Here is a 26,683-nt window from a genome sequence, read left to right as displayed (position 1 = left end):
TGCACAAGACTGGTCACAGCACAGTTCATTGCAGGGTTTTGGCTGCAGAACAAGCCCCTCGAAGGCTAGGGATTTGAAGTCTGAAAAATGATGGACTGTGGGAGCTGAGTTCACGTTGCTATACAAAGACTCCCCTGTTTGGGCTGCTTGCATCTTGATCCTGCCATGTGTGCATTTTGCGGTAATGATTTTGGTGTGTGGATGCCAGGCTGCCAAAGCTGAAACCATTTTTAAAAATGTCTGTGTAATGTCACCGGCACGGGGAATGAGGCTGGAAACCATGCACAGATGCAGCGGAAGCCCAAGATATTAAAATCTTGAACAGTATCGTTCTTGCTGAGATTTGCCTGGGTATGGATATGTTTTCAGAGACAGGATGCTAGAGAATATACAATTATAGCAATTTGCTAACCAGCCCCAGACCTTAATTAGTACAGGATCCTCGTTCTCACTGTTGTATGTAAATTAAGACTTTCACAAAGGGATTGTTTATGAGGACGGCTGTGAGATAGAAACCTTCTGTCATTTTTGAAGGAAACTCTTTAAGAAAATATAAGCATAAACACTCTTAAATCACAGCGTAATGCAAAAGTGCTGAGAATATTTCTTTCAAAAAAATGAGCATCAGTATTTTTAACTCTATTTTGGCTCTTCCGCATCTCTGACAGCCCAAGAAGTGCCATGCATGTGCTGTGTGGTGGCAAGAATTTATTTGCGAGTTAGATAACTACCAGATTGTTCCTCTCCTAACAAGGTCTAAAATATCCCAGAACTCTGAGATGTCTGATCATGGCTTTGCAAATGAGAAATCTACCTCCTCTTGGCCAGCATCGGCTCCACCGTGCATCTGTTCATGGAATCCTGTCACCAGCGTCCATGCAGGCTAGCTGTGTGGGTTGTTTGTGGAAACCTTGTGTTTGCCTCATTTTTGAAGCCTGACCCATGTTGTATGTTTATATGATTATTATTGTTCTAGAAGACTGTGATCTAAAACTGACTCTTTTCATCCTTATTTTAAAAAGCACCATCTCTTCTTTTTCCTCTTCCAAATGCCCGTAGAATAAACATACCAGGTCTGAGGCCTTTTAGAGATCCTAGCACTTTTTCTTGCCTCAAAGTTGCAAGTAGTAGTTATGCGATGTTACAGGCCCCCTCCAACTTCGTGAGCGTCCCCCACCACCTCTATTCCATGGTCTTTCCTGGAACCTTAGAGATCCATCAATTCATAGACTTTTTAAAAGCACCTTTATTGAGATACAATTTGCATATCATATAATACTGCATTTTAAAGCATATGGTTCTGTGGCTTTTCATATGTTCACAGAGTTGTGCAACCAATAGCACAATCAATTTTAGAACATTTGCACCAGCCCAATAAGAAACCCCATACCCATTAGCAGTCACTTCCTGTTCCCTCCTCACCCCAGCCGCAGGCAACCTCCTGTCTATTTTCTGTGCCTGTGGATTTGCTTATTCTAGACATTTTGTGTGACTGGAATCATATAGTATTACGTCACCTTTTGTGTCTATGTTCTTTGACTTAAGATAATGTTTTCAAAGCTCGTCCATGTTGTAGCAAGTGTCAGTACAGACGGTCCCCATCTTAATGATGGTTTGACTTATGATTTTTTTGACTTTGTGATGGTATGAAAGTGATACACAACTAGTAGAAATCGTACTTCGAGTTTTGGTCTTTTCTTGGGCCAGTGATATGTGGTGGGATACTCTCTCGCGATGCGGGGCAGAGGGCGCCACAGCCCCCACTCAGCCATGTGTTCAGGAGGGTAAACAACTGGTACTTGACGGGGTACTGATTTGGCCCAACTGTAGGCTAATGTTCGTGTTCTGAGCATGTTGGAGGTAGGCTAGGCTAAGCTATGATGTTTGATAGGTTAGGTGTACTAAATGAGTTTTCTACTTAATCCTTTCTACTTACAATGGGTTTATCTGGATGTAAACTCCATCGTAAGTCAAGGAGCATCTGTACTTCGTTCCTTTTTATGGCTGAATAATGTTCCATTGTGTGTATGTACCACATTTTGTTTATCCGTTTATCTATTGATGGATATTTGAGTGTATCTACTTTTTGGCTATTATGAATAATGCTGCTGTGAACATTTTGTATGAGTTTTTGTGTGGGTGTATGTTTTCATTTCTCCTTGGTATAGACCTAGGAGTGGACTCGTGGGGTCATAGGGGAACTCTATGTTTAACTTTTTGAAGAATGCACAGACTTTTAAACATACTCGTCTCCTACATCTACTCTCCTGACCCCACATCTTTCCTACTAGCTAATGTCCTATTTCTGGCCTCTTCTTGAAAGCCATGCTTCTTAGGAGAAGTGTCTGTACTCATGTCTTGGTTTTCTTAACTCACGCTTTGTCCTGCCAACTCCACTGTGACTGTGACTTCCACCCAACCCCTCTGTATTCACAGTTCTCACTGAGCTTCCTAAAGACTCTGTGTTGCTTTTTGGAAGTTTTCTGTTCTCATTTACCTTGTCTCAGCAGTATTGGACATTTGCTGATCATTCTTCTGGAAACCATCTCTTCCTTTGGCTTTTTCTTTACCCACAGTACTAATTCTCCTCCTTTTTTCCCTGGCACCTGCTTCTCCTCTCTTTAGCCACTAAATGTTGGAGTCACTGAAAACTTGGCCCAGTCCTCTTCTCCCCCCGCATGTTCCTTTTCTGAGTGATCTCGCCCACATCTGTAGCTTATGACTCACAGGTTTATATTTCCAACCCTGATTCCTACTGAGTTATGACGTGGAGGGCCAGCTGCCCACCTGACCTCCCTACCTGTTGTCCACAGGTGTCTCAAACTCAACATGTCCAAAACTGACTTCACATTTTAATCTCCCTTCCTGCTCCCTCACCCAACAAAACACCTGCTTCTCCTCCATGATGAGTACACCCAGCACTCTGCCAGTTGTCTAGGCCAGGAGTATGGGACCTATTCTTGATTCTTCTGTTCTTTGCCCTTTTGTGTCATTTTCTTACAATATTGTGTCCTAAATAGAACTCCTCTTCAACATAGCATCATTGGACTATGTGGTCTTTTAGTTGGTCTTGTTGTCTCTATCTGCCCCACCCTTCCAGTCTTTCTGGAAGTTTATCTCTTTTTACACTCCCTTCCTACTTTAAATTCTTAAGTGCTTTCTCCTTGATTTTTAGGATGGAGATCACAATTCTAAAATCCTCATGTGCTGGCTCCTGCCCATCTTGCTGGCCGCCTCTCTCTCTGTTCCCCTTCTCTCACTACTCTAGCTACACTGATCTTGCAGATCCTTGAAAGAGCTATCTCTCATGCCTTGTAATACCAAGGTCAAGGGTTTGGATCTCCATACTGTCCAGCTGACACCCCCCCCCAAAGTAAAAGCCATCGCTTGCCACAGGACTTTGCTTATACCTGGAAAATCCTCTTCTCTCCTTTCTCTCCTCAAATCCCCTCAATTTTAAGGGCTCCTAATGAGGATGAGTCCTGCCTCTTGTTTTTCCACATGCTGTTTTACACTGTGCTTGTTTTACTACCTCTGTGCCTGTTCGAGTCAGTGCATGATGAATATTTTGAATGAATGAATGAATGAATGAATGATTCAACTTTGTTTATCAGATGGACAGAACTTTTATCCTGGAGAATGAAGTAAAAGCAGGCTTTTGGCTAGAGAAGATGGCTTTGTTTCCAGCATAATCCAGTGCCTGGAAATAATTACCCGAGCTCAAGTGTCTGTCTGTGAAACGATTGGTGGCCTGTCTTTCTTTCCCTCTAGGGACATAGTACTCTTTGAAATGGCCCCTTCTTTCTGATTTCTTTCCTTCCCAACATATTAATATCACTTCTAGTGGGCTCTCTATATAACACAAGTCCGATTGTGCCACTCTCCTTTAAATTTCCAGAGGCTCCTTAAGACCACAGTCTGTAGTGGGGATTTAAGACCTTGCTCTGCCTGTCTTTTCCGGCCTTAGGTCAGCACTGCAGGGGCCCCCCAGTGTTGAACGGTGATGGGCCAGGTTCTCTCCTGCTCCTCGCTGAGCCACACTTTGCAGCTTCTTCCAGACTGTTCTTTCTGAGGATTGCCTTTCCCTCACCTCGTCTACATTCTTGGAGACTCAGGTCCTTCCTCTTCCTGAGCCCTTTCTTTATACTTACCCTACAGTGGAGTCCTTGAGTTTCCAAAGTCAAAATCACCCTTGAAAGTCCCTTAAATTGCCCATGAAAGTAATCAGCTTTGATCAGAAATTCCTGTGCATACTAAAGGTATGAATTTCCAAGCTAGACTAAAGGAGGAATGAAAGGCAAGTCCATATACACATTTCTAGGCATCAAATCATTATGCCTTGAATTCAGCTACCAAATCCCTTGAGGCAGATAAGGTTGGGTGGATGATTCTGAAAGTGTCCTGCTGCCTGCCAGGCTTGCTCTCTTGTCTTAATGTTAAGCTTCTGCAGCTGTGCTGTCCAGTACTGTAGCCACTAGTTGTATGTGGCTATTTAAATTTACATTAATTAAAAAAAAAAAAATTCCTTCTTCAGTTGCACTAGCCACATATCAAGTGCCCAGTAGCCACATGGGGCTAGAGCCTGCTGTATTAGATAACACAGATATAGAACAGATACAGAACATTGCCATCATTATAGCAAGTTCTGTTGGACAGCACTGCTGTATAGCTATAAGAGATTAATGGGTATGTTGTGAGTGCTGTGCTGGATGCTGCAGGTGAAAACACCTAGCTCTAGGGACCAGCACTGCATAGAACATGCTCCATAAAAGATTATTGTATTAGAGTTTAAATTTTTCTTGATCAGACCCTCCTGGGCCTGCCTGTTCTTTGAAGAGTGCTGTAGAGAACATGGCTCTCTTTCTATCTTCTCAGGTTGGCATTTCTTATCAAGGCCCCACAGAACTGCCTTTTTGCCAGGCCCTTTGATGTCTTGGGCACTGACTGTGGTAAAGTTCCACAGGATATGCTGGTGAGGTGGGCCTTCAACATGCTCGATTGTAATTATTCATTTACCTATGTGTTTCTTCTTCCAGACTGATATGGGGATTGGTCTCACTCACCTCTTTTGACTAGCAGTGGGTTGGCAGTTCATAGTACCTGCTCAACAAATGCATTTTGAATAAAGGATGTCTTCCAAGAACTATAAACTAATTAACGGGGAAAAATGGTTTATTAGATTTTCCTTCTAAATAATAAATTCAGTGTATCTCCTTGCAACAAGCCAAAGTATACAAAGAAAAAGCTAAAAACTCTATCCTGTCCTGCCAGGTAACTAATGTTAACAGTTTGATATGTTTTCCTCTGTACTCCCCAGTCCATGCTTATAAAAATATAAACAAACCTATGCCGTACATATAATAGGGTTGAACTTTCTAGAACCCAGTCATCCTAGCAAAGCATCCCTCATCTCTGCCCTTCTCTGCTTCCCCTGCCCTGTTTTATCCTTTTAAGGAATTTTCAAGGTTAGGTTGAATTCCTGAGAGTGAAGAATAATGGAGATTTTGGCAAACAGGGCATCTCGGGTTCTACCTGAAGGGCAGCCTGGAGGATTGTTCCTTGTAGAAATGAGGGTTCCTGTGTGGCAGATCTTAGGATTTTATTTTATTTTATTTTATTTTTATTTTTATTTTTATTTTTTTAAAGATTACCGGTAAGGGGATCTCAACCCTTGACTTGGTGTTGTCAGCACCACGCTCAGCCAGTGAGCTAACCGGCCATCCCTATATAGGATCCGAGGCCATCCCTATATAGGATCCGAACCCGTGGCCTTGGTGTTATCAGCACCGCACTCTCCCGAGTGAGCCACAGGCCGGCCCCTTATTTTATTTTTTAAGACAAGCTAGACATCTGGATTTTAAAATTCAGTTTCTGCCAATTTTTAAATATTGGCAACTTACTCAAATTTGAAAACTAACACCTACTTGTTGGTGGACTGGATTCAGGCAGCAGTTTCTTAAATCGGCCACCTCTGGCTCAGGCCATGGCTATAGGTCCCCCCAGATAGATTTCCTGACCACTGATTGCTGCCCTTCTAAATCACTGGATCATCTCATCAGCTGTCAATGGGACTCTCTACCTAATAAGGCTGACCTGGTTTTGTCCCCCACCTCCTTGATGACCCTCCAATAACTCCCATCTCCACTTCAGTTTGGGGACCGTCTTTCAAACCAGGTTGCTATTTCTTGGGTTGGGGACCAGATACAGTAGTAGATGGTAAAAGCTGAGAGGCTGTGCTGTATGACAAACATGTATCTTTAAAATCTAGACTTACCTCAAGCCTGGTGTGATGATGACGCTCTGAGAGGCCCGAGGGAACTAGAGATGGAGACAGGAAAGAACAGATTGAATTTCTCTTGACTTATGCCCATTGAGTGGGATGCGGGGAAGATGAACTTGGAAAATATTTTTTTACTTTTCCTATTTGAGGCGAACCTGTATGCTTCACATGGCAAGGGCAGAACTGGAGAATCCAGAGGGAAACTGAGGATAAAGGGAGGTGTTGGGAAAGATCCTCAGACTTCAGAGGGTACTGATAAAAAAAAAAGGGGGGGGGGCAAAGAACCAAGACTAAAAATTTAGTTGTGTTCATCTCAGTGGGGGGGTCTCCTAGCAGGGAGTTTGTTTTCCCTGGAGAAAGTCACTCTTTTAAAAAAACAAATAAATTAAAAAAAAAAAAAAAACCACTCTGCTAAATGATTTTGAATCAATAGCTCTCCCCAGGAAGAATGGGGATAACTAGGAAATGGGTGGCCTAGGAAAACCTCATGAGTTTTCCTGTGAGTTTTCAGTAGTTGTATTCAGCTGCATGGTCCCATTATGTTTAGGGTATAAAGCCTTACTTAATCCCCTACTTTTGGGAAACGGGCTCTTTAGTCAAGAAGCAGGAATGGCTGAGCACCTGCTGAAAGGGGATTTTCTGTTCTAGAGTTCCTTTTGGACTCTTGGTATGGCCAGGCTCCCATGTGTAAAATCTTCCCTGTTCGCCTCACAACTCTGTTTGGTTAGCTGGAAGAAATTCTTAGACTGGGGAAGAAAGACTGAAGTTGCTTGTGAGTCAGGTTGGAGCTTTGCTGATCTTGTCCTGTGGCTCAGTCAGTCAGATGTGTGTTTTGGGGGCACCTCTGAACCTGGCCTTGTGCCTAGCACTGGGCTACAGCAGAGAAGGATAGACAAGCTGAGATAGAGCTCACATTCTGGAGGAGACCCAATAAACAAGGGAAGCAGCAAAAGTAGAAAGTAATTTTTGATAATTTTCAGCTAGAGATGACTGCAGTGAAAGAAAAACAACTTCAGGATGATATCATAAGGAGGTTGGAGGCTGGGGTGGTCAGGAAAGCCCTTTCTGGGGAGGTGACATGTGAACCAAAAGCTGAAGTTGGCAGTTATGGAGAAGATTGGGCATAGAACATTCTAGGTGGAGTGGCCAGCCAAGTGCAAATGAGCTTGGTTTGTCTGAGGAGCAGAAAGGAGGCTGTTGTGGTTGGAGTGGAGTGGACTGAACATGAACGGGCAGAATGAGGATGAGTTACGGAAGAAACCCCTTTGCAGAGTACCTGTTATGTGCCGGGCACCGCATACTTTCATCCTGAACCCTGCAAGGTTTGGCATATAATGCATTTTGCAGATAACTAGGACTCTCGAGGCTCAGAGAAGTAAGTGACCCGCCCATGGCCACACAGCTGTGTGAGCCTCATCTGAGTTGGGAAGCGACTTGGAGGAGTCCTGAGAGGTGGTCAATCAGGAAGGGTGGGGCTGGTATTGTGGGCGTACTGGAGAGTTCTGCTTTGAGCTGCAAGGAAATCCTGAGCCCTGAAGGGATTTTTGAGCCTGGCTTGGTTGAACTTGTGCCAGCCTGAGAGAATTTATTATGAAAGTTTGTGTTTCTCATCAGAGAACATTTTTCAGAAACAGGCTTGGGTAGTCTGGTGCAAATCAGGGTGAAGATGCAAAAAGATTTGGGGAAACTGGTTTGAGATTTCTGGGTTAATGTCTTTTCTTTGCCCTGGCTCCTCTATCTCCCACAGGGGGATGATAATAGATAATTGTAATGACTCATGGTGCTTTGATGTGCCAGAAGGCTTTCACTTTGCATGCATTGTCTCATTTAATCCTAACAGTGCTTTTAGGAAGATTCTAAGTTATGGCTGAATCCACTGAGGCACAGATAGGCTAGGTAACTGGCCCAAGAGCACAGAGGAGGCAGGTGGCAGCACTTAGATGCAGAGCCCACACAATGAACAATGCTGTGTTGATGTTGGTCAGCGTCAAGCATGCCCTTTGTGATGGAGAATTACTAGGTGGCACTCACAGCCCGAGGAGAGAGATAGTTGATGTGCAGTTAAGGGCTCTGGAGTGAAACCCAGCCGTATTGGAGGCTGGGCATGCTGCGTTTATCTGCGTACCTTTGAGCACATAAATGACTTTGCCCCGCTGGGCCTCATTTATAAAATGGGTATAAAAACACCATCCCAATCTCATGGGATTCTTGGGAGCTATGAACTCATAAGCCCAGTTTGAAAAGGAAAAAGAAATATTTCCCTTGCTACACACTCTCTCCCAATATGTATTCACTCCTGGTGTTTCTCCCACTCAGCTTTTTATCGATCTATAATTAGTTTCTCAATCATTCTGTACTTACTAGCCACTTTACCATGGGTCTGTTTTCCTCTGAGCCTCAGTTACCTGGTCAATAAAATGGATACTCAGAACCTACCTCTTTGTAGAATTGTGGTGAGTTGTAAATAAATTGATATTTTGTATTTAGAACAGTGCCTCCCAGACAATAAGTGCTCAATACAAGGTGTTGTTACTATTAGTTGTTTCTGGCTGTCCTCCCATGAGGGCAGGGACCTTCCCGTAACAGTATCTTTGGTAACCCAGGTGTGTAGTAGTTGCTCAGTGACTATTTGTTGACTGACTGGTCCTATTGTTTTCTTCTGAAGTCAGGGCCGCCAGGTGAAACATTAGGAATCATTTTTCTTCATAGTGAGCACACAGACCTCCGTGGGTGGTGTATTTACACAAGGTTAGACCTGCCTGGTAGCTCACTGGGAGTTTCTCTACACCCCTGTTTCTCAACCTTGGCACTATTGATGTTTTGGGTCTGATTATTCTCTGTTGTGAGGCTGTTCTGTAGAGAATTTAGCAGCATCCCAGTTCTCTATCCACTAGATGCCAGTAGCAACCCCCTCTCATTGCCCAGTTGTGACAACTAAAAGTGTCCCCAGACATTGCCAAGTGTCCCTTGGGGGACCTGGTTGAGAATCACTGCTCTACACTGTTGTAAACACCCAAGCCCCCTAAAAGTGGCACCTGATTGATGCGGTATGCATGTACTGAGCTCCTACTGTTATTATCATCCCTTTTCTCCATAGCCACTTAAAAATACCTTAAATAGTTAAACATGTGAACATGATCGGAAAGCAGAGTTGTTTAGTGATTACTGGTTTTCTGGGTGTTCCTGTAGGTCTTTGCACACCCAGAGCGCACACAGCCTCTATTCTTTCACCTAGGTTCTATTTCTGGCCTTTTTTCACGTGGATTTTGTTCCTTGCCAGTTCATACAGATGCAGTTCCTTCTTTGTTCCCTTATTCATGGGCACTGGTGTTGCTCCCGTCTTTGGCTTCCACCAGCCATGGTGCATTGGCTACCCTCTTCTGTCCTTCTGTGCACTGCTGAGCCCATGGGCCAGAGGACACGTTTTCAGAACCACCCTAGTGATATCTGAGTGTTGTTAAGCATCCCTTTGACCAGGGTAATTTGGCTGACTTTATGGGTCTGAAATCTTTGCTTCCCCAAAGGAATGTGACAAGGTGACTGTAGGCCTATCATTTCTTACTTGGGGTTTTAGTAGAGAATTTTCTCGTCTTCATTAAGGTGACTTTCAGAGAGGCTGGACTCCACACGGCGTGTTGCTTGGTTACCGGTGGCACCTCTTCCCTCATCCACCCTCTTTCTGAAGTCTTTATTTCCCTTTTCTTCTCAACCCACTTCTGTGCTTCGGCTGCTGCTGGCACAGAATTGTCTTTTTGTTTCTGAATTGGCCCTCCGATGCCACAATTCCCCATGGCAGTTTGAAAGCCACTGGCACCTGAGCTTTCCAGAACCTGAGCCTGTGAGACCCCGCAACCTGGATGAACAATGCAAACTGGCCTCAGCCACCAGAGCTGGCTCCTCTGCCAGCAGCAACGTAAAGGCCAAAGGCAGCTCGTGACTCCACTTCCTTGATGGTGATCTGGCCGAGCTTGAGGGGCCTCAGATATGTACATATGTTGGCTGCCGACTTTGGGTGGGTGGGAGAGTGTTTTTTGGAGGGAGTTAGGCCCTGCCTCTCTGTAAAATTTGAAAGAGCTTGGCATTCTTGAACCAGGAAATTCCTGTTGTGATGTTGTCATTTTTTCCGGAGGGCCTCATCCCAGCTGAAGAGGAGAAAGGGCCCAGGTTGCAATTGCCTCTCCTTGTTGAGGGCTAAACACTGAATTCACTTGTAAATCAGCCTCTTTTCCCTAGATGGAAGCAATTTCTGTCCTGCTAGGCGAGTTTGGAAGTTTACCTTTTACATATGAATGTGTCCTTTAATCGCCACTTGTGCATTATTGAGAGAGGGGGGCAGGCGGCTGCGTGTAGGGGGAAAGGACTACACCTCGGGCATAAAAGATGGATTTCTCGTTTCTAGGAGAAGTGCTTCAGAACTGAAGATCATTTGGAAGAATTATTAAAAAAATTTAAAACACTTTCAAAATGCAATCCATAACCACCCCCTCCCCACAAACTCCCTTCTCATATTGTCACTTCAGCCAGCAGAACGACTGCGATTCCTTGTATTTATTCACATCCACTGAAATAATTGGGTCTTCGGTGTAGTGCACTGAAAACTTTCAGCCTAGCCGAGCTGCTGTCTTGGGTGATAAATTAGAGTCAAAAGCCTGGGGATATGAAGGCAAGTGGCCCTGCTTCAGACTGCCTGATTGCAGAGAGGTGACGGTGTCCTTGCCCCGCCGGGCGACCTAATGCGTACAAGTCCGGGGCTGGCCTGGTAAGTGGTGACTCTTAGCCTGTCCTCTCTGCTTCTTCCTCCTCCCCCTGGGAGAGGCCGCTGAGGATCCGGAAGCAGGAATGTCTGTGTGTGAGCCTGTGTTCTCTTTTAGAAAGACATGCGAGGCCCTCTGAGCAGCCGCGCCTTCTCAATGGCAGGTAAGTGCCCCTTCCTGGTGTTACCTGCCCCTCACTTGTTTTGTGTCCAAGGTACCCAGGATTCCTGGTGAAATGACATTTTCTCCAAGTTGAGAGTGACCTTTTCGTTCCACTGCCTCATTTCCATGCCAGCCCTTCTCTTCCTGGTTCTGCATGAGAACTTCCCATCCATACGAGGGGATCCTTTAGAAGCAGCGTGTAGGCGGTGCGTGGCTCGGGAGGAGACCGCTCCTCCTGCTAGCTCTGGCAGGCCCAAGTCAGCCACGGGGCAGCCTTGTCCTCCAGGTCCTGTGGGTCTAGGACACGTTCTGTGTTGGAGCAGATGAGAGCTGTTCTAACTCACATGTTCCTCGTGGCTTAGGCACTCTCTGCTGTAGGGGAAAATTTGCCCCCTCCCTACCCCCTGTACTTTGCTCTTGATTTCTTATTCCTGCTCTCTGCCAGGAGGAAATTCCAGGCTTTTGTTTTTTTATGATGTAATTACTGGTTGGGGAGGGCTCGAAGATTCCTGGGGAGGGAGGCCCATTTGGGTACCTGCTCTGTGTCTTTGGGCCAGGCTTTGAAATGATTAACCATGCTCTGCTTTGCTGCTTCTGGGAGGGCAGCAGCGTGTGGTCATGTTTGAAGTAGGCCGTGGAGAAGGCTGGTGATTGCTGAGAGTGTCACTGCGGTCACATGCCGGCCTCTGCAGCCGACCCTGCCTTCGCAGTTACCTGGAGGAAGGCTGGGAATTTTACAGTCTGATTGAAATGCAGAAATCATGTCCTGGGCAGATTTCAGTCTCCACTTTATATAGACAGACGTTTTTCATAACTTCGAACTTACGAGATTGATTTAACATTCTCCTTTGAGGAAGCAAGCTCTGTTTTTGGAGTGGGGTGTTGGTGGGGGAAGAGGAGGAAGAAAAGGAGGAGGAATGAAGGAGGAAGAAAAGGAGGAGGAATGATTGTTGCTTCAAGAAAATAGTCACCATTGATCGAGTGCTTACTCTTTGCTAGGAAATATACTAAGAGCTTTACTTGAATTAGTTCATTTAATGCTTCGATAATGCCACAAGGTACCATTATCTCCTTCTTAAAGAATAACAAAGGAACAGAGAGGTTAACTAGCTCCCATAAGTTCACGCTGCTGGGAGGAGCAGAACTAGGTTCTGCATGCAATTCTATGCCAAAGAGCCAATTCGTGACAACTGTGCCATTCTGCCTGTCATCTGTGACCTGGTCCACTGGAGCAATTTCCCTGACTTCTGTGTAGGGTGACCATCTTGTCCATATTTGCCTGGGACCTGGCCAACCACACAGTCGGTCGCCGTATGCCTGTGGCCTGCCATGCCTGTCTCGGCCTGTTGACCGAGCTTCTCTTTTCATTCAGGCCCCAGCAGGCTTGCCGTCGACATCATTACCATTACGGAAATTTAACACCCACAACAACACTTGAAGCTCAGGCCTTTCAGCTGAGGCCCTTTCCCTGGAGGGAGGAGACAATTCCCTGTAATGGTGTGTCATTTCCTAGACCCCAGAGGACAGTGAGTGCTGTGACTCAGGCGCCGGATGCGGGTGGGGGGTGGGGGCGCCTGGTGTGGCCTGTCGGGGAGGTGGATGGAGATTGCAGAGGGGGAGGGGAGATGGCCCTGGAGCCTGCAGCCTATTTTGTAGCCTAGGGCTGGCTCTGGTGCCACTGTTTGAAGTTTGGGGAGGTGAATGTGCTTCGTGGGGACTGTCTTTGAGAGAATGGTCTCATTTGTGAGGGCACAGACCTTCTCCAAATACCTGGAACTCTTTGTTGGACCTTGTCCGCCCCTATACTTTCATCTGCAGTTGAGGGAAAAAAATAAAAAAGAGCAAAGTGAGTGTATTCTTAAACAATAGACCCTACATGAGGAAGTTCTTTTACTGCAGAGCTGAGGCCCTCCTAGTTCAAGGCCAAGCTGTGTAGTGATTTGAACGTGGGCTTGGGAGTTGGACTGCCTGGGTTCAAATCCCATCCCTGCCTCTTGGTGGCTGTGTGATCTTGGGCAAGTGCCTTAGAGGGAACTAAATGAAAAGCATATCACATGTAATAAAAGAAACTCTTGGCTGTTAGTAGCTGGGCTCAGGAAAGCAAAGAGTCTGGGTTATCTCAAAGTAAGGCAGTCCTTAAGTCAAAGGACATCAGGAAGTTCTGAGCGGAATTACTTCTGGTGGTTTACAAGACACAGGTTTGGGAAGGATCTCATCATATACTTGGTTATTAAGATTTCAGTGAAATGTCACATACAGGGGAAAGTTCTGCTGCTTTCTGCTCCATGCCAAGCAGTTTTCCTGAGTCATTGCTCCATCGTTTTGCTGGAGGCAGTATTCCTCCCTCACCCACGTTAACTCACTCAGAACCAGACTCATTTTGGGGGTGGAGTGGGAGGCAGAGGGTTGCTAGTGGGCCACCCCAGTAGAGTCACAGGTCCTGCTACCTGAGAGAAGGCAGCAGAAAAGTCTTTCAGATCACAGATGAACCCTTTGCCAGTGATTCAGTCTACAGTGGCCGTTTGTCATTGTTCCAAGTTTATAGATGAAAGGTGCTTAGCAATACATCCCCATCACAATTAAATCATTAGAGAAGAAAAAAAATTTGACTCAGCTTTCCTGAAAAGGTCCTTATGTGGCTTCGTTGCCATGACTACAGCCAGTTTTATACCCCCCATTCTGTCATCACTAGAGGCCTGACCCCCTCTGGAAGGGAGGTGTTTACATCATAACGCTGACCTGCTGTCTCATACCTCCAAAGGACAAGGACGCTGAATGCAGCAGGCTTTTCCTAATTTTTCTCCCTAAGAGCTTTCATTGAAAGCCCCTGCTGTTGACGGATGTGTCTACTGTTTGGAACCTATTAAATTTCTACCCTTTGGATACAACCACTGAACTCTCATTAACTCTGGTGGTAATCGATGTGTTTGTAACATTGAACAGAATTGGGGTTTTCATGTATTGTTGCGATTAGAAGGTCTGGAATACTCTTAGGTGTGAGCAGCCTTGGGGCAGACCCCCTCCTCTTGCTGAGCAGGACCTCGGTTTCCCTTTTTGTTTCCTGGGGGGCTTGCGCAAAACTCCCTGGCCAGCTCTAAATTGCTTGTGAGTGTATTAGTTTCTAGTGGTTTTTTTTTTCTCTTTCCCATAGAATTAAAAGAATTTTAAGTACAATAGAGATTTTAAGACCCTTTTGCCCTGTATAGTTTTTAATCAGAGCTGAGGACCTTTGAGGAGGAGAAGTAGGCTATGGTCCTACTTCTCAAGAAATTGCATTCACGTGTAGAAAGGTGGCATGTGGTTCACGGGTCCCTGAAGCACTGTCATGGACTCCACACAAGAACTTCTGGTTTGTCCCTTTCTCCTCCTCTCTTCCCATTTTTTACAGATGAGTCAGGGAGGCCCTGAGAGGTAAAGAACCTTGCCTGGGGTTGTTTCCTATTTAGGCTTATTCTCCAGCCCTGCCTTCTTGCTTGGCTTGTGAACCAGCCCCCTGCAAAGTGGTGGGGAAGTAGAGGAGATTGATGCAGATTGGCTTTCCAGTGTGGAATAGGATTCTCTAGCCTCGAGAACTCAGATTCCATCCCCTAAACACACACCCAAGACCATCTCAAACTAGCCATACATCCCAATCACTGGGAGGTGTTAAAACACAGATTGCTGGACCCTATCCTGGAATTTCTGATTCTGTAGATCAGGGGTGGGGCTCCAGAATTTGTATGTCTAGCAAACTCCCAGGTTATACTGCTGCTGCTGGTATGGGGATCACACTTTGGGAACCATTGTCCCAGGGGATCTCAGCCACAGTTGGAGAACTTAGATTGTCCCGGAGCAGCTGGTGCCCTTTCTGGCTCCAAGGGTGACTAAACATTGGCTGGACTGTGTTAATCCACTGTGCCCTGTGTTCCAGCTCAGTGGTTTTTCGGGAGGGTAGTGCTACCTCTCTTTTTGTTGTCACAATGTTTGGGGGTACTAATGGAATCGAATGGGAGAGTGCTGAGCTTGTCCTTGCAATGAAGAAGAGCTCTCCTTGCCAAAATCCGATAGTGCTCCATGGAGAAACATCAAAACACACTACTGCGCTTGTTTTCCCGGAACATGCCCCTCACTTTCCCACTGGTGGGTCTTTGCTCAAGTACTCTCTTTCAAAAGCTACTCACAAACTATAAGACATACAAAACCAAAACCTTTGCCTGATTGCTTTCAGTTTTTGCCTAGCCAGGATGCATTTCTTCCAGGACATGTTTCCTCTGAGCCTCCAAAACGTTTTTATCAAACACCCGTGCTCTGACACTTGAGCTGAATTATTGGGGTTTATCAGATCCCTGTAGAACAAACCCCAGACTCCTTCCTGTGGTCCACAAGCCTGCAGTGATCTGGCCCTAACTTTACCCATGTAGTGACATTTTCTAATCCTAAATCTGTCCTCCCTCATTCTTTCGCTCATTATTGGGTTTGGTTTGCACCTGCTGCTTTTTTATGTGAAACTGAGCCTGCCAAAAACTTCATCTTTGATTTTCTTTATTTTGATACAGTCATCCAGGAACATGATAAATACAGTATACAAGGGTGCACAGTGAAAAATGATCATCTCCCCACTCCCTGTAGGCTTTCCTCTCGAGGCAACCACCAGTCCTCCTGTAGAGCTCTGTTGTACTTTTGTGTTCATCCAGGAATATTCTAGTTTTATGCAAACATTGATGTATATATTACATCTTTTTTGGGAGATGAATGTTGGTCCATTAATGGTGCTAGACACATTGTGTGTGTGTGTGTGTGTGTGTGTGTGTGTGTGTCTTTTTTTTTTTTTTTTTTTTTTGGTTTTCCATGGCTGTTTGCCAGTAAAGGGATCCAAACCCTTGACCTTGGTGTTATCAGCACCAGCTCTAACCAAGTGAGCTAACTGGCCAGCCCCCCGCATTGTTTTTTTTTTTAACTTGACGCAGAAGCTTGGACATCGTCATACATCACTTTGAGTAGAAGGGCCTTGTTATTCTTAATGGCTGCAGAATATCCCATTGCATGGATGTAATGTGTTATTAGACGAGTCCTCCATTTATGGACATTTGTTTCCAGTCATAGGCACAGCACACAGTGCTGCAGTTGAATCATCTTGCACATGCTTTGCTCCCCTGTGACTGTATTTATAGGATGTGTTTCTAGGAAGACAGTGTTGAGTCAGGGCTGTGTGGAGAAAGAGTTTCACATGTGGTGGCGGTGTGGGGTGAGGACCCTATGGGAATGAGAGGAGGTGTTCTCTGGGGGACTGTCCCACCCGTAGGCTGCACAGTTTTAACGAGCTGTCTCGCTAACCAGCTGTTCTGTGCCTTTGGGCCATCCCTTTGGGTTCTCCGGGTCTCCAATTTGATGTCTGTGGGATGATTCTCCAGCCACTGGGGTCTGTTCATCTCAAGGTGCCTGTGGTTAGCATTTAATTTCCTCTTGGGGCTGGGTCTCTGTGCAGCACCCTGAACATTTATTCAGGATTGTCTTGAAGCCTGCCAGGTGAGGCTGGAGAGTTCCATCCTGTGGATTGGGTTTTGGGAAAGCCTTCATTGTCTTCCTTTGTGAGTCTGCTGGAAGGTGCTTCTCTTTCTAATCAAAAGTTTACCACTAGGAGGCCTTCCCTATGGGCATGTTGGCCCTGTTAATTTGCCATCAGTGACTCCTCTGCACGGGGGTGTACTGTACAACCTGCGTGCTAGAACTTGCCTGAGTAGTAAAACTGGAGGAGGAATGTCTTTGGGGATAGTCATCTTTCTGGATTTCACATCCCATCCCATCCCCTTATGTTCTTGGTGTAGCTCTCTCCTCTTCTGGTGTTTGTAGCTTTCATTCCTCAGGATGTAAGGTACACCAGGCTGTGCCATTATATCATCCCTAAGCTAACAAGACCACCAATGTACATGGAGTGGATTCAGGTCCTTGCAGGTGAAGATTGGATGGATGGTGGTGGGAAGTGTGCATGTGTTTAAGTGAGGTGCTGGGAGAATGAGCTGGCAGAGTGGGGTTGGCATTTTTCAGGTGAGAATCAGTGAGAAGGTAATTTGTATTGATCTCTTTTGAGGAAGGTCTCAAACAGTGCCCACCGGTGATGGAGCCACGAGAACTTTCTGGTGGGGGGGGGTGTATTTTTTGTGTACCTGTTACACTTTGTTAGCCTAATAAACACAAATAAATGCTGTTGTCTTCCACAAAGAAGTATGTGTGCCTTTATTTACTTAAGTGTGTGGCCTTTTGGTCTTTCTTTCATGGTTTACTGCTTTGGCCATCAGGCACAGGGATAGAGAAGAAATATTTCTTTGGGATAAGAATAACACTCGTGCCTGTGTGATGACTCTTGGCATCTTGGTCAGGCCTTGTCAACAGGGGTGCAGTAGAGAAGGGTGGTGGTTGTGGCAAAATGAAGGGCATTTTGCCATTTAAAAGTGGAAGGCTGTTATTCAACTCTGTCTGGTCCGTGCAGGCCCTGATATGCTTTTTTAAATGAAGCCAGAAATCAGAGTTAAATAATTAGTTTTTATATTTTGGCAATGAGGACTGGCCAGTTAGCTCAGCTGGGTAGAGTGTTGTGCTATAACACCAAGGGCAAGGGTCTGGATCACCATATTGGCGAGCTGCTGCCAAAAAACAAAACAAAACAAAACAGTATATTTTGGCAATGAATTAAGATTTTACAAAATGTTATGTAGGCCGAAGAAAGACTTTGTGACCTCTGAGGCAGACAATGAAGAGGGGGCCAAGTATATTCTAGGAGGAGGAACACTGGAATGGCATGTGGAGTTTGGGGACGACATGCCCTATGTCCCACACACCCCCTCCTCACTGTGGGGCCTAGGCCTCCTTGACTGTTTTAAAATGTGTGGTTCTCTGTGTCTTTTTCAGATCCTGGCTCTACAGAGAGAACAGCCCAGAAAAGAAAATTCCCCAGCCCTCCACATTCCTCCAATGGCCATTCACCACAGGACACATCAACAAGCCCTATTAAAAAGAAAAAGAAACCTGGCTTACTTAACAATAACAGTAAGGAGCAGGTAAAGGAGCTGCTAGGAATGGTGTCCACACCAGGGGGACAAGGGCCGGTGAGCAGCACCGGAGCGCTCTGGGTTTTTCTTCGAGCCGATGCTCTTGGCATTTAAAAGCAAGATGTCATTTGCATAGGACAGAAAGGACAGCTCAAAATGGGCCTGTGTAAAAATTTCCAGTGGGTTTTCAGATCTGTTTTGGAGACAGAGCCGTGACCCAAATGAGATGAGGATATTGTTCTTTAGGAACTGGGTCTTTTCCTTGGATTAATTTTTTTTTGTGCTTATACGACTGTTTCGCCTGTGTGGCCTGAAGATGTTCACCCACCCTGGGCCATGCCAACAGACCGATTCTGAGCTCTGTCTGGAGGTGATTGCGTGGCTGAGACATGTTCCTTTCCGGTCTCAGTTTTCTCATCTGTAAAATGAGGGGTTTAGGTCTGTGGTAAGAGGCACTGCCCGAGGTTAACTTTGGTAATTGGTCATAATTCCTTCTCACTGAGCACTGACCCCGGGCAGCTTGAACCTTACCCAGACCTCATCCTCCCTTGGGAGCCAGGATTATTCAGCTAGATACAGAACATCTATTCACGTCTTGGATCTCGGCTAAGGAACCTTCAGGCTTTGATATTCTCTGATGCAGGCTAGGTATTCTTCTGATTAAACAAAAATGAGAGGTACTTTATGGACTTACTGGTGGAATTTATCTATCCCCTCTGTGGACTATGAGGTCACATCTCCTAGCATCGGCAGAAACACTGTCCCAGTGGTGCCGATACCACTTGTTTGTGTGCAGTGATTCCTAGGGATGCGTTCATCCATTTTGTGTGTTATTGAGTACTGGAGTGGGCCCTGGGGATTGAAGGTTAAATTAAACAAGATTGTTGCTTTCAAGGAAAGAGACCTAGCAATGGTTAAATACCCAGGCCTGTGAGAGGTGTGTGTTTCTGAGCACAAATCTATTTTTGCTCTCAAAATTACAGAGCGAAATGCCAGCTCTGCCTTTGCTGTGTGGCAGTGGGAAAGTTAACCTCTTGGTGCCTAGTTTTCTCATCTACTTAAATGGGGATAATGATACTACTAATTTCACAGGGTGCTTGTGAAGATTAATTGAACTAAATGACATAAACAAGAATAAAAATTAAAAATTAAATCGGGCTCTATACTAAGCAGAATAGTCACAGTCTGTACATGAACAATATCTGTAAAAATGTTCTAGACCTGTGCTGTCCAATGTGGTAGCCACAAGTCATGTGTGGCTCTTGCACACGTGGAAGTGGCTAGTGTGACTGAAGAAGTGAGTTTTTCACTTTATTTAATTTACTTTTCAGTGGCTATCTGGGGCTTATAGCTATTGTTTTGGACAGTGCAAATCTAGTAAGTTAGGAATCCCATCATAGAAGAAACTGGTGGGTCCTAAATAAGTTTTGGGGGCATTGAGATTGAAAAAAAAAAAAAGTTTTGATAATAATAATACCAAAAGTGGTATTTGGCATATGTCACCTACTGCTGTAATCATCTCCATCTAATAGATAAAAACACGGAGGTTCAGAGAGGTTAAGTTGTCTCCTCAAGGTCTCAGAGCTGCATCTGAGCTTAGGTCTGCCTGTCTGGCTTGAAGCCAGCCACAACCTATCTTGGTCACCCAGGAGCCATCTCATTAGCTGTCAGGACTGAGACTAAGAAAAAAACATGAAGGCCACAGATAATCCCTAAACCTTAATTTAGCCAGTAATTCAAGTTCCTGGGCCAACACTCTCTTATTAGTTACCAGTAAGTCCCGAAAGCAGATGTTGTCTGTTCTGTGAGGAAACAGTCTTCTCCTATGCCCCCTCCTTCTGCGTGTGCAGGCATGTGCACACGCTTTGTGAGTTCCTACCTGTCCTTTAAAAATTGGCTTGCATCTCTTTTCTGGAAGCTTGGGCAATTCATGCATTTTCTTCTTCCCTTTCCTGTGTGTGTGTTGATACCATTTCTGTCACACCTGAGCCTCATGATCACAACGATGTGTTTAAAAGTCTGTGTCACCCTTTGGACTAGCAGCCTCAGAAGAGTGTCCAGTGTCCAGTGCTGGTGGTACCCTAGAGGCTGTCACAGAGTGGGAGCTCATGACCACAGAAAGCACACAGGGTGTGGGACACAGCAGAGCATGAGTGAGTGGCCACAGGACATGGGGATGCTTCTGAATAACCAACTGTCTTCAGTATCAGTAGAGAAGGGAAGCATTCCACCTGGACACTTGGCTCTTTCTAGCCCACGGCATCTGGGAGACTGTGTGACCTTGTCAGTGGCTTTCCCATCTTTGAGCTTCAGTTACAGTGTAACATAGGAACTGAAGTAGGAACATCATAAGGTTGATTGTAGCTTTGTATCTCTGATCTAAAACTCCCAGGCAGAATGGCCAGGAGCCTTTTGTTGGCGAAGGGGGAATAGCCTAAACTATAAAGAGAAGAAATTCCTGACCCTTGATCCCATAATTCCTTCTAGCATATAATGTTTGCATAGTAGGGGCAGTCTCACTTGTGCACAATCTGTTTTCCTCATGGGGAACTTAAATCCTTTTAAAAAAAATTATGCTGGACACCTTGTCTTATTTTGCCTTGTTTTTTTCCTTCCTTCCTTTCTCCCTCCCCTTTTAAAAAAAAAAAAAGAATCATAAAATTAAAAGCAGCAAATTATAGTCTGCATATGCTGTATTTGACTAACATAATATGATTTTTATTAGTTACCAACATTTGAGGATCATGAGATTTCAAATAAAAACAAGGATTTCTGGGTTCTTATAAAAACTCAGTGCCTTAGTCCATTTGGGCTGCTATAACAAAATACCATAGACTGGGTTGCTTATAAACAACAGAAGTTCGTTCCTTACAGTTCTGGAGTCTGGAAGTCTGAGATTAGGGTGCCAGCATGGTCTTGGTGAGGGCCCTCTTCTAGGTTGCAGATGTTTGATCTGTTGCTATGTTCTCATAGAATAAAAGGGGTGAGGGTCTCTCTGGAGTCTCTTTTATTAGGGCATTAATCCCATTCATGAGGCCTCTGCCTTCATGATCTAATCAGCTCCCAAAGGCCCCACCTTCTAATACCATCATCTTGGGGTTAGGATTTCAACATATGAGTTGTGGGGGGAAAGAAACATCTAGGCCATGGCACTCAGAAAAATCCAGCTGCCTGGTTGGTTAGTTCAGTTGGTTAGAGTAGGTGTTAAAACACCAAGATCAAGGGTTTGGATCCTTGAAACAGCCAGCTGCCAAAAGAAAAGAAAAGAAAAGAAAAGAAAAGAAAAATCTAGCAATAGCTGGAGCTGGGTAGAGCCTGCCCCTTTAGACATGGGGCCTGTGTGCTCTTGTTTTCCACACTGCCCACCCCTCTCTGTGGTCTGATACTCAGGCTACTCTACTCATTCCTTCTGCCCCTGACTGTCTGTTGGCATTCTAATTCTTTTGACTTTTGGTGTATATCATGATTCTCTACCTCCTTCCTCTTTTTCTTCACTCTAATTTCTGTGTTCTAGAAAACCAACCTGGCCTTATAAAAAACAGTTTTCCATTTTTTGGTAGAGACCTTTTATTACCAAGTGGAGATAGGGTTGGGTTTTAAGTTTGGCCCGTTTCACTCATTTTTTAAAAAATATAGTTGGAATTCAGTACTTTTAGGGGAGTTTAAAGAAGAACTTTAAAATATTCTTTATTTTTAGTGGGAAAAAGTATTCCAAGGTTTATGATGAATTTTTAAAAAGTCCTTTGGTCCAATGGTTTCCTTCTTTGGAAAGGTTTGAAAATGCCTGGGAGGATGCTGCTGGCATTTTTTGGAGAAGGGTCTGGTTGCTAAATGTCCTGCAATAGATGAGGCAAGAAATATCTTGCCCAAAGTGACATTAGAGCCTTTACCGATACATACCACTCTAATCTTTAGTTCTTGGGACATTTGATTTCAAAATGTCCTTTTAGGGAGGTGTTTTTGTTTTTTCCCTTATTAAAGGATTGAGAAATAATCTGCTAGCCGATTTGTACAAAATGGCCTTTGGTATACCTTTGATTGAATATGGCGAAGAGATGATTGCCCCTCCTCACCTTCTCTGGGTACAGGGTATGCACATAACACAAATAGGTGGGCTAGGACTTATTTTGCTGGGCCCACACATTGTTTAAAAACTGGGACATTTCCCAGAAGTCCTTTGTTGGCCTGGGGCAGTGTATCAACAGTCGAGACAGTTCAAGGACAGCAGGGATTACCAGCTTCTCCCCAAGGTCAGACAGCACTGGGGGTGGGTGCTGGCCTAGCTGCCTTGATCACTGGAGCCAAGTGGGGGCTACCCCATCAGATGGCTATGAGCTCTGCCCCTCCCTGCTGTCCTGCCCACTTCCAAGGTCAAATGCCAATGTGCGCCTCACTCCAGGCCTGGGGATTTTTCTTACCTACCCTGCAGTCCCCCATGCTTTTATCAAATGCAGTAGGATGAAAGCTGGAGCAAGGGCTGTTTTCACTCATGTATTCATAGGAATTTGAGTAATCACACACAGCCAGAGCACCCATTCTCTGGTATATGTAGACCAGGTATCAGCATATTATGGCCTGTGGACCAGATGCTGTCTGGAGCCTGTGTTATAAATAAAGTTTTATTGGCAGAGGGCCACATTTATTCATTTGTGTGTTGTCTGTGGCTGCTTTTACACCACAGTGGCAGAGTTGAGCAATTGCAATAGAGACTGAATGGCCTAAAGAGCTGAAAATATTTACTATTTTTATAGAACAAGTTTGCTTGCTCCTGGTGTAGACTATGGTATTCCTAAAGTGAATGAACAGGCCTTTCCTATTTTCTTGTTAAGCCAACCTGTAGAAGGAGCAGGGAATATTACTCTCATAACCTGCGATTATCCCCTAATAACACAGGTTGTAACCTGTTTGTCTTGCTGTCAGTCAGGCTGGTAACACAACTTATACATGTAGGGGAGAAAAATCATAACTCATTTTACCTGAAATGATTTGCTTTTCCTTTTTTAAATGTTCCATATTTGTTATCAGATTATTTTTATGGAGCAGGAAACACTTACAAGAAGCAGATAAGGAAAGCATCTGATTGACAAGGAGATTAACCAGGCAGCTAGTTCTTAGCAGCAACTGCTGCTTCAGGAAAGGAGGAACTCCTCTAAGAGTGTGGAGCAGCTGACAGTCTTCCTCATCCTCCTAGGGACACCCACCCCTAGCCAGTTGGGGGTGGGGTGGGGATGGGAGCATGGGGGGAAACTTATTCTGAAGGATCAGTAACCCTGGCCTCTACCAGACACACAGGCCTTGAGTTGTTGCCCCGGTTAGGGAGATTAGCTGTCATATTTGATTCTTCCAGTTTCATTTAGATCTTAACAACTCTTCCTGTCCTATTACTAACTTATCGAAGGGAAGTTGGGCTCTGAGTATATAGCTTACCACAATAGCATCCTAGAAGACCCCACTCAGGTTAGAAATAGTTCTGCTTGCTTGTTATGTACAATTTATCATTCAGTGGGAGTTTTCTTCCTCCTCCTTCTCTTTGCCCAGGTCTCTCTTTTACCCCCTACGCCCTTAAACTCAAGCAACCATTTTCCTAGGCAGATAGCAGACCCACTGCATTAGTGGTTCTCAACCAGGGACAGTTTTGTCCCCCAAGGGATGTTTGGCAAAGTTTAGAGATGTTTTTGGTTGTCACAATTTTGTGTGTGCAGTGGGGGTGTTGCTGGTATCAGCAGTGAGGGTTCTGCTGCACGTCCTACAGTGCTCAGGATAGCCCCTCAGCAAAGAGTTTTCTGGCCCCAAATGTCACTGGTGCTGAGGTTGACAACCCCTGCTTGAGATGCTGTTTTTTCATTTCCTCATGTCCTGTTCTATTGGGTTTCTAGTAGTTGTCCTCCTCAGATTTTCTTTTCCAGATTTTTTTCCTTCCAGCTTTTTGCATTAAGCAGAATTTGTTTTGAATTACAGAGAAGTCTCTAAATCATCAGAATCTCTCCTGCATCAAGTGTTACCTCGTGTGGGGTACGGGGAAGAGAGAGAGCTGGGAGATCTAGGTTTGAGTCCTTGCTCTGGGTTTGGGAGTCAGATAATTTTTTTAACCAAGTTTTCCCATGTGTCAAGTAAAACTGCTAGAATCTTTCCTAAATACCTTTCTGGGTAGTTGTTGGATAAAATGGTGGTGTGTATGACAGTATGTTAAAAAATGTAACATGGAAAGAATGTTGTAACAATGATGTTATTCCCTAGAAACCAAGTAGACCTTGCTATCCTAAGAGTTGAACTGAAACAGGGAAATAACGGGGCTAAAGAATTATGCAATCACACTTAAAAAGACTTAGCTTTTTACTTAATAGAAATGAGAGTAGGGAGGATTAGAAAGATTGGTTAACGAAGATCTGCTCAATAAGCTCTATGAGGCTCTTTATTAAGGAGTGTAGAAATAACGCATTTTGAGAACATTAAAACCTCATAATAAGAGCCAGAAACAAAACATGGATGCCTGCAATCTCGGCGGTTCTTTCCCATTATCCTGGAGGTCCTAGCCATTAAAATAAAAGTATTGCTAAAGTATTAGACCTGAACAGACAACTAATGTTACTTAGAAATAATAGTACCAACAATAACTATTTAGAAAATATAGGGGAAAAAGATCCCCATCCATAGATAGTATCAACAAAAAAATATGCAGTATGTAACCAACATATGAGATCTTTATGGAGGAAACTATAATTTTTTACTGAAAGGCAGAAAAGAAACATGTTATACAGTGAGGTTTATATTCAGAGGTAGGTAATATAGGTATGGCTAAGTTATTATCGCTGGTTTTATTGCCGAGGAACTGAGGCTCGAAGTGGGTTGAGTGGCTTTCTTAAGGTCACACAGCTAGTTACCAGGTCTTTTTGACACCTACCATTGGATGTTTTCATATTCCCCAAACAGGATTTCATATTGGTTTCTGAAAGACATTTTCCTAACTAGTTTCTTCTGAGTGATTTTATGTGTTTGGAGTGTGGCTTTGCTATTTTCTATATTGAACCATTAGAGAAACATTTCTCCTGACATTTTTGGGGCGGGAAGAGATCTGGCTTCCATGAATAGGCCACCCATCTCATCTTTCTGCCATTGTTGGTTCTAAATAAAGATGTGACTCCCTAGCAAACAGGAGGGCCTACAATGTCCAAGAATCATGGCTTTATGAAGTTTCTTGTCGGCTCATAAGTACTTTTTGCATTGGAGATGGACTTAAAAAATGGATGACCATTTTTTGGTAACTCAAATCCAACTGATCTATTCACCAAATGCTTACTATTTAATGAATCCCAATTCAAATTGCCATACTTTTATTGGCTTTATAAATTTGGACTTCTATATATATTGGGCTTTTAACTGTCTTAGCAATGTTAGTAATGGCGGCACTGTATTAAATGTATATGTTATATCATCCCATTTAATCCAACACAATACCACAAAGTTAGGTATTATCATCTCCGTTTTACAGATGAGAAAATTGAAGCTGAGAGTTAAGAGACTTGTCCATACAGCTGTTTAATGGTAGAATTATAATTTGAACCCAGCTATGCTTGGGTTTTAGCAATTGTGCTATCCTGTTAGGGCTGCCTAGTAACTCTTAGATACAAGCTTTCAATCCATGGCCACCTAAAATAGAAAAAAAATGAAGAAAATATGAACAGAAAATCTTCATAATATCCAATGACCTGCTAATGCTGTATTGACTTTAACTGGATTTGTGAAATGCTATAATTTTCTTCTGTTGTTATTGATGTACTTGTTCAAATTCCTTTTGAGAATGCACATTTGTTTTGAAACCAAACCTGTCTTTCTTGCCTACATTTCAGTCAGAACTAAGACATGGTCCGTTTTACTATATGAAGCAGCCACTCACCACAGACCCTGTTGATGTTGTACCGCAGGATGGACGGAATGATTTCTACTGCTGGGTTTGTCACCGGGAAGGCCAAGTCCTTTGCTGTGAGCTCTGTCCCCGGGTTTATCACGCTAAGTGTCTGAGACTGACATCGGAACCAGAGGGGGACTGGTTTTGTCCTGAATGTGAGGTTAGTTCCTGATGAATGAATGCATTACCTGCCTCGTTTCCTCTCCTTTCTTTTTCTTCTTTTTATTTTTAATTTTTCAAGTAACTCAGGTATAGGGAAAAGAAAAATTTGCCTTCTACCAGTTCTCTCCTGGTCACCCCCTTTTTGGAACAACATTGGCTGTGGTCACAGCACTGCAGCCGTTGGAAAGACAGTTGCACTGAATATTGTTTTTGATTCTTCATGGGTCTTTGGATCGCTTTAAGATCTGTAACCATCTCTCTGATTCTTCTATAATGAACGTCTTGGAAGTTAACTAATAAATCTTAATAGTTCACACATTTTGAAAAGATCTTGTGCTGTTTTTCCCCTTTTTGGATGTTGTCTCCTGCTGCATCATTGAATCATCAGCAGTAG

The 26,683-nt window shown here is 44.2% G+C and overlaps 1 protein-coding gene across 12 annotated transcripts in view; it reads left to right on the top strand.

The window, feature by feature from the left end:
* The window catches only part of ZMYND8 (zinc finger MYND-type containing 8), a 143,153-nt gene that overhangs the window by 16,232 nt on the left and 100,238 nt on the right, over nucleotides 1-26,683 (top strand). For 5 of the 12 annotated variants that reach the window (XM_063076173.1, XM_063076164.1, XM_063076135.1 and 2 more), the window contains exons 3-4: nucleotides 18,082-18,230; nucleotides 26,069-26,287. In XM_063076173.1, coding sequence (XP_062932243.1) covers nucleotides 18,082-18,230; nucleotides 26,069-26,287 — 368 coding nt within the window. Of the gene's footprint in view, nucleotides 1-11,141; nucleotides 11,198-18,081; nucleotides 18,231-26,068; nucleotides 26,300-26,683 lie in introns of those variants that run through there. The other 7 variants (XM_063076180.1, XM_063076156.1, XM_063076144.1 and 4 more) reach the window with 3 other exon arrangements.

The sequence above is a fragment of the Cynocephalus volans genome, chromosome 1, assembly GCF_027409185.1.
Source record: "Cynocephalus volans isolate mCynVol1 chromosome 1, mCynVol1.pri, whole genome shotgun sequence".
NCBI classification, from domain to species: Eukaryota; Metazoa; Chordata; class Mammalia; order Dermoptera; family Cynocephalidae; genus Cynocephalus; species Cynocephalus volans.
The sequence above is the reverse complement of the archived record's forward strand: the minus strand, read 5'-3'. Positions and strand labels throughout refer to the sequence as shown.